Here is a 13035-nt window from a genome sequence, read left to right as displayed (position 1 = left end):
TAATTTTGCTAGAAACATGAAAGTTAATCTGCCTCTATTGGAAACACATTTTGAAACAAGTGAAAAATGTCAAAGGATTACAATTTACTCTTTGTATAGCAGTGTCTTCCAAAGCCAAATCTCTTTTAGTAGAACAACAATCTAATTCATACATTTAGAAGATGGTACCAAAGAAGATTAAGGAGATTCTATCAAAAAAGAAAACAAAAACTACATTTTAAAACAGAGATATCCGTTTAACTCTTCAATATTAATATAAAGTCTATCATGTAAACAGGTCTACAATGATAATTAGAACATTCCGATTCTCATTGGAATGACTTTTCCCAGTGTGTGGAGGGAAGTCGTAGATCTGAAGATGCTAAACTAAAGTGAGACTTGGATTATGCGCATGTGTTTTTGCCTTTAGGCGCGATCTGTCTCACAGTTTGAAGTGTATAGTGACAGCAAAGGGAGTCGCGACATCTGAAAAAAACAACTCCACAACAGAAGACTTCGATTGCAATACAGATCTTTAATAACAACAATAAAGGCACTTAGTGGACCACTTTACAATTCGCAAGGGGCACCTCACTTTCCCTTTTCTTCTCACTCATTTGCACATTATTAAAATAAAACTTTGACATGAAGCATTACACCAACATTTCTCTATACCTACAATATAATACAAAAAGGTATAAATAAGTATGAACAAAATAAAGCACCTTTTGCTGTTCTAAATACTATTTATAATAAACACTTGGGTTTTACAGACACAGATTTGAGTTTGTCTTTGATTTCTGTGTGGTGGATTCAGTGCACGAATACAGGTCTTTGGAACAGTCGTGTTCTTGTATGCGCCCGAGATTACATGATAGGACACTTGGTGAGATGTACCAGCCTACAAACGGAGGAGTGCTGTTTGCACAGTATTTTGAATGTATTACAGAAAAAACAGTATACAAAACAAAATGTGTAGTACTGTAACTGCTACAGAACATCTTCCCTTCTGAGAAAATTGGCATTCACATTACAATAAAACACATAGCACCAGGTAATTGATGATAATATGATGAGTGTCAATGCAATACAGTAAGATTGGACAGTATACACAACCGGGATTACGCATGTATGAAAAGGTGTGCCGAGCCCAAAATCAACCGTGATCGTTGGTCCGTTCTGACACGTATAAAACACATATTGGCAATGCAAAATGAACATGCATTTTTTAAAAACAGACAATATTTTACTTTTACTTTCAAGTATTATCTTTTTAACTTCCCTTTATGAAATATAATCTCTATAAGCGATACTTATTGAAAATGCAGTAATGGTTTCCCCACTAGCATATTCATTTCATCTATTAGTCCTCACATTTGTTTAATGGAAAACATAAAGAAGACATAAAGTGACTACGTTAAGTGTTTAAAGAAAGCGTTTCACAGAATAAGCTGTGCGAGCTCTTTCACCATAATACATTACAAAGTCCCCCCTCACACATTCTCCACAGTTACATTAGTTTATGGATTCGGATGTGTCCTTTCTTAGCGGGATCTTGAAGCTGGTGAGTTTTTGGCCAAACAGCTGGCTCAGGAGGTGGTTCTGTGACTCAGCTGTCCGATACGAATGATTGTCCATCGCCCTCACGCCCATCTTTGCCTTTGATTTGTTTAGAGAATTGTTCATCGGGACTTTGGAGATGGGCGAGTGCAAAGTCCGCCCCATAGTTCCCTTTTTGGCTTTGTAATCCCCGTTGAGCGAAGCCACGGCGTCGCTCTTCTTTGGTGCGCAGCTTTCCAGTAAACTTTTCTTGCACTGCATGTTGGAAGTCTTGCATTTGGCTATCATCTTGTTGCTCCCGATGTCGCCGTGCACCGAGGAGAGCACGGGATAGTCGTTAGGCCCGTCCGACTTCCTCTGCATCGTCACGGATTTGCTGGGCCGGAATTTCTTCTTGGCCTGCGCCTCGATGTTGTAGTTTTCCTGCGTGGCGGGGGAGGAGACTCTCTGCGAGCTGTGAGACGATTTGATGTCTTTCCTCTTTTTCTGCAGTTTTGGCGGTTCTTTGTCTTCATTTTGCGGCCCGGCAGAGACTCTCGGTTGCGTTACAGAGGTCGATTTGGAATGATCTGATGTTCTGACTTTCTCTTTGATCGGGCCGCTGTTGTCCGGCACCACACTGACACTTGCAATTTGCTTTTTAGTTTCGCCATTGGACGTTTTTGACGCTTGCGGTTTCAGCTCTTCCTCTCGTTGTTTCTCGGATATCTTGCTGGTTAACTGATGTGCCACTGCTTCATGTAACTTCAAATTTGTAACACTTTCTTTAGCATAAGAAAGAGGGGGAATATCTTCTGTTTCTCCCACAACGTTCCTGGATAATTCCTCATCTTTCGCGTTAACAATCTCCTCCACTTCCTCGTTGCCTTCTTTGGATTCTGCTCGAATGCACACCGACTCATTCTCTTCTTTTACATCACATGCTTCTTTAATCAAATTCCCATCACCCTCTTCATCAGGATTAGGTGAAAGCACTGGCTCGATTTCCTCTTTGGGCACATCCCCGCTGCTCATGTGAATGCATTTCTCCAGCTCAATAAGCAGCTCCGAGTAGTCCTCAGCCACATCTTCTGTCTTTACATTGTTACTCGTGTCATTGTGGTACTCGTTCACCGTGGTCTGAGTGGAGTCGTCGGCCATGGACACGCATGACTTGGATGGCTGGGTTTCTGAGTTTTGGTGCAGTGGGCTGACACTGGCAATCCCGCTGTCGGAGCTGTTCTCAGGCAGACTGTCAGAGAGAAGTCTCCTCTTTTTACTTGCAGGAGAGTCACATTCATTGTCTGCCGCGATGGATGCTTTGACAGGCCTGGAAACGCCTCGGAATTTAAAGATTTTGTTTCCCCCCAGCAGGTGCTTCTCCATGTGTCGGTCGAATTGCTCCTTTTTAGAGAAAGTGTAGTTGCAAGCGCTGCAGATGAAGGACTTTTTGATGACGTGCATGACATCGGCACAGAGCTCACATGTGTAGAGGGTGGTGTGCTTTGACTCCAACTCATCTGCCTCTTCGTGCTCTCGTTTCAAATGCTCTTTCAGGTCCTGGGCTTCCTGATAGGAAACAGGGCACTTGTGACAGAGAAAGATCTTCTCTAAGTTATGCACTACTAAATGCCTCTGCAGTTTGAAGGGCTTGGGGAATTGTTTCCCGCAGTGGTGGCAGTCTCTAGAGGGATCTTTGCAGTTGGGATGGATCTCCACGTTTTTAGGCGTCTCGACTTTATGGAGGACCTCAAGCGGAGTCAAAATGCTCGGCCTCCCACTGGATCCACTGCTGCTTTTAACTTTATGAACCCTTGACTCTTCCGTTGCGATCTCCAAAGCACCATTTTTTTCCGGTTCTTTCTGAGTTTTGCTGGATTCTCTGCTGCCTTTGCTGGGCCGATGCTGCATGATAGAGGTAATGAAATTCTTCACAGCCGTCTCTTGCATGATGCCAGAAATACCCAGCATGGAGCCTTGCGTTTGACCTCTGCGGGCAAACTGAGTGGCATGCTCTCGTAAGTGCTCGTTGTACATCCACACGTCGGAAATCTCCTTCAGGCACATGCCGCACGTCCATATCCCGCTCTTGTTCTTGGCGTGTTTCTCCCACAGATGGTCTCGGAGCTGCTCCCTGGAACTGAACTTGCGCTGGACACACATGTAGCAGGTGGGGGGAGGGGAAGGGTTGTGAGAGAGCTTGTGGAAGTTCAGCTCGCCCAGCGTGAGGAACCAATTGAAGCACACTTTGCACTTGTACTGTTTGTCTTTGACTTTCATCCCGCCCTCTTGCCGCTTGCGCCCTCGACGTTCTTGGTGCTTGTTGGCCTTTTCGTCTTCCTTTTTCTCCACGTCTGCGCTTTCGACGGGAGGGGCGAGTGTTATTTCCTTACCGGAATCAAAACATTTAATGTCGGGCAGCTGGAAAGTTGTATTGATGTTTTGAATGTCAATGCTGTGGACGTTCTGTACGCTCTCGGCCGTGCTCTCAGTCACTCTGGGCTCTACAGGGTCGGCGGGGAGAGGCGGCGGACACGGCACTATTAGTTCTTCTTCTGTTTTACAAGCGCCAGAGCAAGGGTCAGAGCTAATGGCAGACTTTGCATTTAACTCACTGAGGTTTAATGAGGCCTTATCATTTGTGCTCTTGAGGCCATTCAGGACACCGCTTCCAAGCTCTTCAACAGCGTCTTCTTGATTTTCTTTGCTCTCCGTCTGCGGAAGTGCATCGACCTTGAGAGCGCTGTTGTGGCACATATTTAGCATAATGGCATCGTCAATAGAGATTGTCTCATATTGACAGTGTGCGGCCGGTTTGTCGGTGAAGGCCGCTGCAGTCTGCTCTGGTTGGCCCTTGACAAACTGTTCCGCGCTGCTGGTGGGCAGATTTGGGTCCGTTTTTTGCTTTTTGTTTCGCTTGGTGTAAACACGCGGACACTTTTTCCTCTTCACCTCTTCGTCTCGGGGAAAAAGCTGTGAAAATGTATTGTCGTCATCAAATATGGCTTTCAGATCGGCGCTGGCGTCAGGAGGGTCCGGAGGGGGGCGGCTGGGTTGCGCGTGGTTGTCACTCACGTCACTGTTGTTCTCACTTTTTATTTCCATTGCCACATTTTCGCAAATCTCTTGTGTTAGCGTCTCTCCTCCATCTGAGTTGTTCTCCACACTTTCTCCAACACATTGTCCCACTAAATTACTGTTCACACATGTAGGATTGTCCATGTCTTTGTCTGTGCATATTTCCGTGCTCTCCTTTACATTCTTGTCTTTGCCGTCTTTGTATTCGGTGGTTTGGTTGAGCAATTCTGCCTCTTTTGTAACTGGCTGCGATGAAATGTTAGTATTGTCTGGAACACTTTCAATGAACTCCTCCAATTCACTTGCCGCTTTCTCGGTTATGTGCACTTGATTCTCTGGTGATTTAGGCCGTGCTTTTAATGCGTTGTTTTGAAATTCAGGAGTGATAGCTTGCAGTATGTTTGTCTTTAATATGTTTAGAAGCTGATCAGAGAAGGGCTCAGCTGTGATGTTTACCTCCGTGCTTTTGCTCCTCTTAGATTTGCTGTTTTTCTTTACTTTGGGGGTTTGAGGGCCTGTTTCATCCACTGCAATTTCACTCGTCTCGTTTTGCCTTTCCTCCAAGCCGCAGCCAGTTTCTTCAACTTTAGACATGACAATAGTCTCTGAAATTGCATCCAAGCTTGTATGTGAATCATCTTTATGTGTCTTTTCTATAGGGTCATAAATAAGATGTGTTCCTTCCTGGCTGGCTACTAAGTTTTGAATCCCGTCGTGTTTCTCAGCTCGTAATGAATGCTTCATAGCCTTATGCCTTTTTAACCCTGGTACAGTTCTAAAGCACATGAAGCAGATTTCACACACAACTTTCCCCTGCTGAGCATGCTGTGCTTTCTTTGCCATTTCTTGTTTGTGAGTTGTTGAACCTTGGCCAGTCTCTATTGTTGGTTCCTTGTCGGATGGTTCTGAGAAAAGCTGAATTTCATTTTCACAGATGCTCTTTGGAGTGGGCGGACCATCTGAAATGTTTCGCAAAAGTGTGCTGTCTTCAGTAGATACCTCATTGGAGCTAGTTTTCTCTGATTCACTCATTATGCTTTCATCCTCCATATGACTTTTTAGTTTAGGAGCTAAAGAAATAATTTCATTGGGGATAGCCAATGAAAAACATGTGAGCTGTTCGGCTTCATTGATTGGCACAGGGTCGTGGGATGAAGTCAGCTCAGGGGTCAGGTCTGGTTTGTTATTGAAAATCTGTGCAGAATTATTGTTAAGCTCTATGTCTTCCCTTTGGTCGGCGTTATCATTAGACTGCTGCACTGGTGAAATTGGAATATAATCATATTGATGTAGTTTTGGAGGGTCATCTGATATGCTGCTGTAGTTTAGTGGGCTCAGCTTCAAATCATACATTGGATTTGTCTTCTCCAGACTGTCTGATTCTTCCGATACCTCTGGGCTAGTTATAGATAGTGGAGAGGGGACGCTGGCTTTAGAGATTTTGCACTCGATAATTTCACCCAAGTCTGGGTGAGGTGGGCTTATTTTAGAATACTCAATCTCAGCTGCTGCTAACAGCTCATTGTGATTGTCATCTTTGTCCAGAGGTGATTTCATCTCACCAGGTTGATTACTGCTTGTGCCGGCCTGTGAATCCTCTTCGCTGTCACATTCGGTTATGTGTGCTTGGTTTGAGGTGGATAGAAGTGAAATGCTTGGCTGGGTAACATGCATAAAGAGACAGTGATTGTCTTCTATCTCCCTGTATGGGGAGTTTTGTTGGCTGGCCATGAAATCAACAGGAAGTTGTTCTTTTATGTCTTGGACATTTAGAATCTCCTGTTTCTGAATGCTGTCAAACTGTAGTTGTGTGTCATGCTGTAATGGGTCATTAAATGGATTCACTTTGCTGCAGTCTGTGTCCATCAGACTTTCTGTGGAGGAGAGGATTAAAAGATTGTCTGTTGCTGTTGTTGGCTGAGCGGGGAAAGGTGAGCACTGATCAATGGTTTCTTCGTTCGTTTCAGCAAGTATGGGACCGCAGGGTTTATATGTTGTGATTAGTTCTAATGACATGTCACTTTCCAGATTAGAAAAGTTATCTTTTGTAATACATTGTGAATAATCATTATTGTTGGCTTCAATATGTGTTGAAATTGTATCTTCATTGGATTGTTCATTTAATATTTGTGTGACATCTTCTTCTTTATCGCTAGTGTCCACTGAGATGTCCAGTAGAGCTGGTGTAAGAGGGCCGTCATCACACTGACCAATGATTCCTTTAACGGCCTCTGCATCCTCCAGTCTCATGCTCAAATGTTCTGGGCTGACACAAGTGTATTTTAATAACTGTCCATTTTCCTCTGTACTGCTGCTCCCATGGGCCTCCTCCACCACAAAAGGGTCAAGTGTCACCTCTCTGGGGCAATCATCAGGCTTGATAGAATCACTATTTTCACTGATACAATCCTTTGATAGCACTTTATCTTCCGCCTCCTGCCTACTATTGTTTTCTCTGGGCATGTCTGCTTCAGATGAAATTGGCTCAATTCCACAGACGGCAGGGTCATTTCTTTCAGAGAGAGATGAGGGTGACTCATTCAAAATGAATTCAATCTCATCCTTCCGCTCATTGATATTTGAAGGTGATAATATATTCTCCTGCCTGGTAATTGCTTCCTTTTCACTCTGATCTTCTGTCTCAAACGCACCGGTTGTCTGACATTCAATTTCTTGATGTTGTTGACTCATGAGAGAAGTGACACTGAGCTCTTTCTGTTCTGTGATAATAGCTTCTTCTTTGAATATAGAATCAGAAATTACCTCCAGGCTTTTCATCAGGTTTTCTGCGTATCTCTTCTGTTCCAAAGCCTCCTCTTTTGTTTCAGCGAGCATGCCCCTCTCCACCTTTTCCTCCTCCCTGCCTGTGGTAATTAAACTCAACCCATTGTTCTCTTTCTCTGTCAGAGGTTCAAGGACCACTGCTTGACTTGGGAGTGGAGTGTGGGGGCCCGTGTGTCCATCTATGAGCTCAAATTGGAAGGGACTGGACCAGGGGAGTGCTGACTCGGTGTAGTGCTCGCTGGGCAGGTCAGCTACGGGTGCATTTATAGCCTCCACTGGGCAGCTCATGTCCAAACTGGAACTGTCATTTTCGCTCTCGTCACTGAGTCGCAATGGTGAGAATTTGCTCATCTGCAGAGGCTTGGGGGAGTTTCGCACTAGCAGCGTCGGGCTCTCCAACTTTGTCGTCTGCAGCTGATTTTCGAGCTCGTTTACTATTCTCTTTATCTCCAGCTCATCATCGGAAACGCAGTTGTTCAGGTTGGCGCTGTAGTCGATAATCTTCTCTGGTAGAGACAAGGAAACGTGATTGTAATCTGCTTTCTTTTCGCCCGATTTGTCCGCTCTGTAATGCGATATCTCATCCGGTAGCACGGGGCTAACAATCATGTGCCAGTCTCTTTGTTCCAGAAACGGGGAGAAGGTCGAGACAAACTCCTCCTTTTTGTCCGCAGAGTTTTCTATGGCGTGGAAGGCCTCTTTCGGCATGGGCATATCAGAGTAAATCCCGCTGTCAAATCCCGCCAGTTCTCCAAACATTGACGATGTGTCGAAGGAGAGAGGGGATTTGATGAGGCCCTGATCCTGCTCCAGACTGTAGGGCATAAGGTGAAGCGTGTCTTTCTGAATCAGAGTGTCCTGGGGTTCAGCCGGGGACAGACAGACACTATCCATCAGCGAACTACAAAGGGATGAGGCCTTGTGTGTGTCTAGGTCATTGACTAAAGTAATAGGTTCTTTCAGTGCCCTGTCATTCCCTTTTTCAAATGCCCCGGACGTGGATAAATCGAACTGTGTGACAACGGGCTCCCCTCCCTTTTTGCTCTTCCTGCTTCCCTCTGTGTTGGAATCAGCCTTTTTGTGGACGCTGGGAGAATGGGTATCGCTGTGTAGTGGCTTGTTACATTGTTTGTCCTCCTGCGCGGCGCACACACTGACTCTTTCACTTTGACTATTTTTATCCACACCGCTTTGTGATTCTTTGCTGGGGAACACAGGCTTCTCTTTTGTTTTTGACGGAGAGCTTTTCCGCTTTTCCACACTTTTCGTCGCGTCCGCTGCTTTCGACGTATCAGAAACTTGTGATTGGCATTTCTTTGGACTCTCCGCTGCCTCTTTCTGCTCCGACAGAATGGCTTTCTCAGAGTTGTATTGTTTGACAGCCTTGGTGAACGTCAGTGCTAGTTTGCTTGAGTCTTTGCATAACTTGTAGGGGGAAGACCTCTCATATGTTCGCTGCTCGTGCGGTTCTTTCCTTTTCACATCAATCTTCTTCTCACAGTCCGAGTCGGTGCGGTCAGTGCTTTTGGGACTGCTGGTGCTGTCGCTCACAGATGTGCTGAGGTCGCTGCTCGTCGACGACCTGCTGCTTCTTCTCTTCAGTTTGGGCTTTTCCGGAGACAAGGCGAGCTCTTCACTTTTTTTCACCTCAAAACATTCTTTGGACTCGTGCCTCCAGGCGGCTTGGTCTCTGTCGCTCCTCGCTCGCCACTTGCACTCTTTTGTATATGTATATTTGCACCGGCTACTTTGGTTCAACCTGCCTTGGCTCGCAATTTTCACCGGTTCACATTCATCGTCAGAATCGGAGACATAGTCGTACTCTCCGAAAGCGGGATTCTTTACAGTGGGTGTGAGTCTCTCCATTACTAAGGAAAACTGCAGATTTTTAGTACCTTTGACATGAAGCTTGTGGAGTTTATTTTTCTGTTGCACTATTTTATGGATAAGTTCTTTGCTCCAGGATCCCCCAGCGGTGTTTTTCCGTTTGCTCTCCTTCACTGAGGTTTTGGAGGTCGGCGATAGAGAGGCCTGCGAGGAAGGGACGGACCCATTTTCTTGGAAACCTTTTACCTCGCAGCGCTCGGAGAACTTGCTGGATAGCACAACTCGCGGAGTGTTTTTGTCCTCGCTTTTGCACAGTTTTCGTGTCTCCTTCGCTTTGCCATCCTGTTCCCGGGCCTTCTCCCTCGAGGCGCCTCTTGAATTTTTATGAGAATCTTCTTTTTTAATGTTAATTTTCTCATCTTGTTCTAAATTCAAAGAGATTTTCTCCACTTTGCATTCTGTGTACTGTATCTGACTGGCAGGGCTTTCCTCATCTGAGTCGTAAAAATACTTTCCCTGTGTAAAAGATCTGTCGGATTCTTCTTTTGGTTTATCTTTCTTCTCACATTCTTTCGTTTTCAAAGATTGTTTGGTCGATGTTGTTTTGACATTGTTTAGCTCATCATCACCAAAAGCATCGATAAAACTACTGTCTATTTCAGCATTGTCAGATTGATAACCCATTCCGTTCAAAGCCTCTGTAATTAAGCTGTCTAATTTGGCGTCCTCCAGCTCCAGCTCAGGCAGAGGAACAGGGAGATTCCCAGAGCCAGTAAACAGATTGAGTTTCATGGAATCATCTTTGTTTTCTCCTTTTGCCTCACTGTCAGGAATAAGCTCTCCATTTTTATTCAACCCCAGCAGTGACAGGTGGAGATCAGATGGACAGCGAGGCAAGGACACATTTGAACAGGCAGAAACTGTTTTCACTGGTTCAGTATTAAACTTTTTATCTATTTTTGATATTTCCTTTAGCTCATTCTGTGCAAATGCATGCTGGGAGCAATATTGCTTGTGGCCCAGAAAGGAAGCCAAGTTGTTGAAATTCTGATCACACTGCTTGCATGTGAGGAGCACGTCTAACTGGTCCAGATTAGCCGTCGCCAGAGAAGTGGCTAGCTGGTGTGCGGAGTACGGAGGGGGAGGCTGGTGATGCTCCACGCCGAAACTGTCAATGTAGGTTTTGTTAACGTCCATGGAACTCTTAGTGTGCACATTATTTTGTAAGTAGCTCATCATGTTGTCTTTATTTCGGTCTGCTGTGTAGGGCAGAGCTCTGTCGGAGTGGAACTGGTGGGGGCTCAGGTGATCAGAGGAGCTTTTGGCCTGATGGTAATAGGGGTGAGGGGGCGCTGGCTTGGACATCTGACTGTCCTCTGAACTGAAGTTAACTGGGCTGGTGGAGGTGGGGGACAAAGAGGAGCATGTGCTACTGGAAGCAGGGTTATGGACAGGGGAGGGCAATGGAGACTCGTAGGGAGACACCATCATGAGCCCCATGGGTGGCACCTGCAATGGTGGGTAGTTGAAGTTTCTCGATGATGCTGTTGTGAGGGGCTGATTGAGGCCGAAGTACACAGTCTTATTTTTAGACTCACACACTTGTGTATGGCTCATTTCTACTTTAAAAGTAGAGACAGCACTTGTGCCATGTTTTATGGGTTCTTGTCTGCCGTTGTGAAATGTGTTGGAGTTTTTTAATGAGCCCTGTTTATGTGACTTATTCTCTTCCTGCCAGTCTGAAGGAGACACCATGTAAGCCAATTTCTGATTGCTTATTTGCCGGTTTTGATTGTGCATTGCAGTATTTGGCCGTATCTGCTGCCACGGCATCCGGCTGTTTTTAGAGGAGTTGGATCTTTGGTCATGAACTGGCTGATTCTGGAACTGAAACTTGTCATTCATGTCATTATACTGTGTGTTTTGATCGTTTGATTGATACGTTTTGTTGTTACCCTCCCAGCTGTGTGATAAACTACTTACAATCTTATTATTCATATTTTTGTCAAAATTGACCGAACCCCTGTGCATGTTGTTGATTGTGGGGTTTGTGTTAAATTTTTTGTTGGGAAAGTGCATTTGAGTCCCTGGACCTTGTATAAGGCTTCTTGCATAGTGCACACTTCCCTTCAGGAGTGTTCTCTGGTTGTCTTTAGGGTGACAGTTCCTCTTACTCCCTGACGCGTCTGTCTGTCCAACAGCATCTTTGCACTCGGGCATCCCAGTCTTACCCTGCTCCGATTGCTGAGAACTGGAACCGGAGCTGTCACTGCTGGCAGAGTCCTCACTCATACTGGGGCACTGTATGGAGGAGCCCACTGCAGGAACAAACGGAGGCTCATTATTGAACTGTGTGCTGCTCGGGCCAACATTCTGTCCTGGTCCAGAGCCAAAGGGAAAAGAATGAGCGACATGGGCTGTGCTCAGAGAGTCTGTGAAGTCTTGGGAAGGTGCATTTTGTTCACAGGAAAATGCGTCTGAGGCAGACTCCTCCAGCATATGATATCCATACTGAAACGGACCAGACACAAAGCCATTGGATTTATTGTTGTCTGTGAGGGCAGTAGACTTCTGTCCAAAGTTAGCACCAGAGAAAGTTCTATCTGAAGTCTGCCATGTATTAGATCCGCTTATCTGAAAGTCAGTCAAAAGGAGCTGGTTGCCAGCTGTCCCACTGTTGTTTTCCATAGAGGCTGGCGGCTGCTGGTGGGCTGGGGGCTGTGAGGTATAGTTTTGGGAGGTGGGGCCCTGGGAGCTGTCCTGGAAGCAGCGGCTGTAGCTGAGCTCGTCCTGCTGCAGCTCAGCCTCTCGCTCAGGTAAACTGGGGATGTGGAACCGGAAGCTCCCCGACACAGGGCCGCGGCTGGGCTCCAGCTTCTTGGGTGGGGAAACCTTCTGCTGCGGGTAGGCGATCCCAATGGTAGGGTTGGATCGTGGTGGGTGTGTAATGCTGAGTCTGTACAGCTGCTGTGGGTTGCCGCGCTCAGACTTTCCAGCGCGCCTGCCCTTCTCTCGGCTGCGTCCCTTTCCGCTGGGAGACTGGGGACTGGCTTTGCCGCTGGGCCAGTTCCTGTCAGAGGCAAACTTGGTCCTGTGCTGCAGTGAGCTGAAGTCGATCTTCCCCGTTTGCTGTGGCCGGATCACAGCCTCGCGTTGCTGAGTAACGTCCCGCTCCTTCTCTACTTTGTCAGCCGTGAGCCCTTGACTGGCTCTGGCTTCAGTGCTGCTATTTGAAAAGTGCTCGGAAAACTCCTTTGTGGTTTTGTCTTTGTGATGTTCCAGCGCTGGCCTCTCATCCCGCAGTGTGGACTCTGCGTCCAGTTGTTTGACAGCGTGCTTCTGCTGGCTCTCTCCTGCCATGGTGCAGAGTGCGTGTGGTGAAGGCCTGGTCCTCAGAGGGGTTGTCTGGGAGACAAGCGCATCGTCGTCTGCATCAATAATAACATCTCCAGTGGTAGGGACTGCAGGGACAGGGCTGCTCGCTGCAAGCTCATCTCTTCACTCCCATTGTGGACTCATCTGGCACCGAACAAGGACCTGTGAACACACACAGAAAACAGTTTTAATAAAACAGGTCACAACACAACATGAGCATTAACAAAGGAATAAAAAGTCAAATATTATAAAATGTCTCACTAAAATATATTTTTATAAAGAAAAATGGAAAAAGGAAGAAAAGCAGCAGCATCTCTCTCACAGTGGAGTCAGATGTAACTGAAATGACAGTTGCTGCTAATTGCCAGCAGAGCGCACTCTTGCCATATCATCCAGAGAAACTCCCTCAGCACAAAGAGCCTGTGTAATCATCAGGAAATCTTCCACTCTGCC

At 46.0% G+C, this 13035-nt stretch overlaps 1 protein-coding gene across 1 annotated transcript; it reads right to left on the bottom strand.

The window, feature by feature from the left end:
* Positions 1–494: 494 nt before the first annotated feature.
* Positions 495–12726, bottom strand: znf469 (zinc finger protein 469). Its single transcript, XM_072434398.1, has one exon. It carries the CDS (start codon positions 12565–12567, stop codon positions 1495–1497), a length of 11073 nt encoding a protein of 3690 aa, XP_072290499.1. The 5' UTR covers positions 12568–12726; the 3' UTR covers positions 495–1494.
* Positions 12727–13035: the final 309 nt, after the last annotated feature.

The sequence above is a fragment of the Eucyclogobius newberryi genome, unplaced genomic scaffold, assembly GCF_026437365.1.
Source record: "Eucyclogobius newberryi isolate DKJ021-1_F unplaced genomic scaffold, fEucNew1.0.hap1 SCAF_7, whole genome shotgun sequence".
NCBI lineage: Eukaryota > Metazoa > Chordata > Actinopteri > Gobiiformes > Gobiidae > Eucyclogobius > Eucyclogobius newberryi.
This window is presented reverse-complemented; position numbering and strand designations above follow the sequence as displayed.

What these genes read in the sequence shown, in the direction of transcription:
- znf469 (XM_072434398.1), bottom strand. Translation starts at nt 12,567, where the DNA reads ATGGCAGGAGAGAGCCAGCAGAAGCACGCTGTCAAACAACTGGACGCA.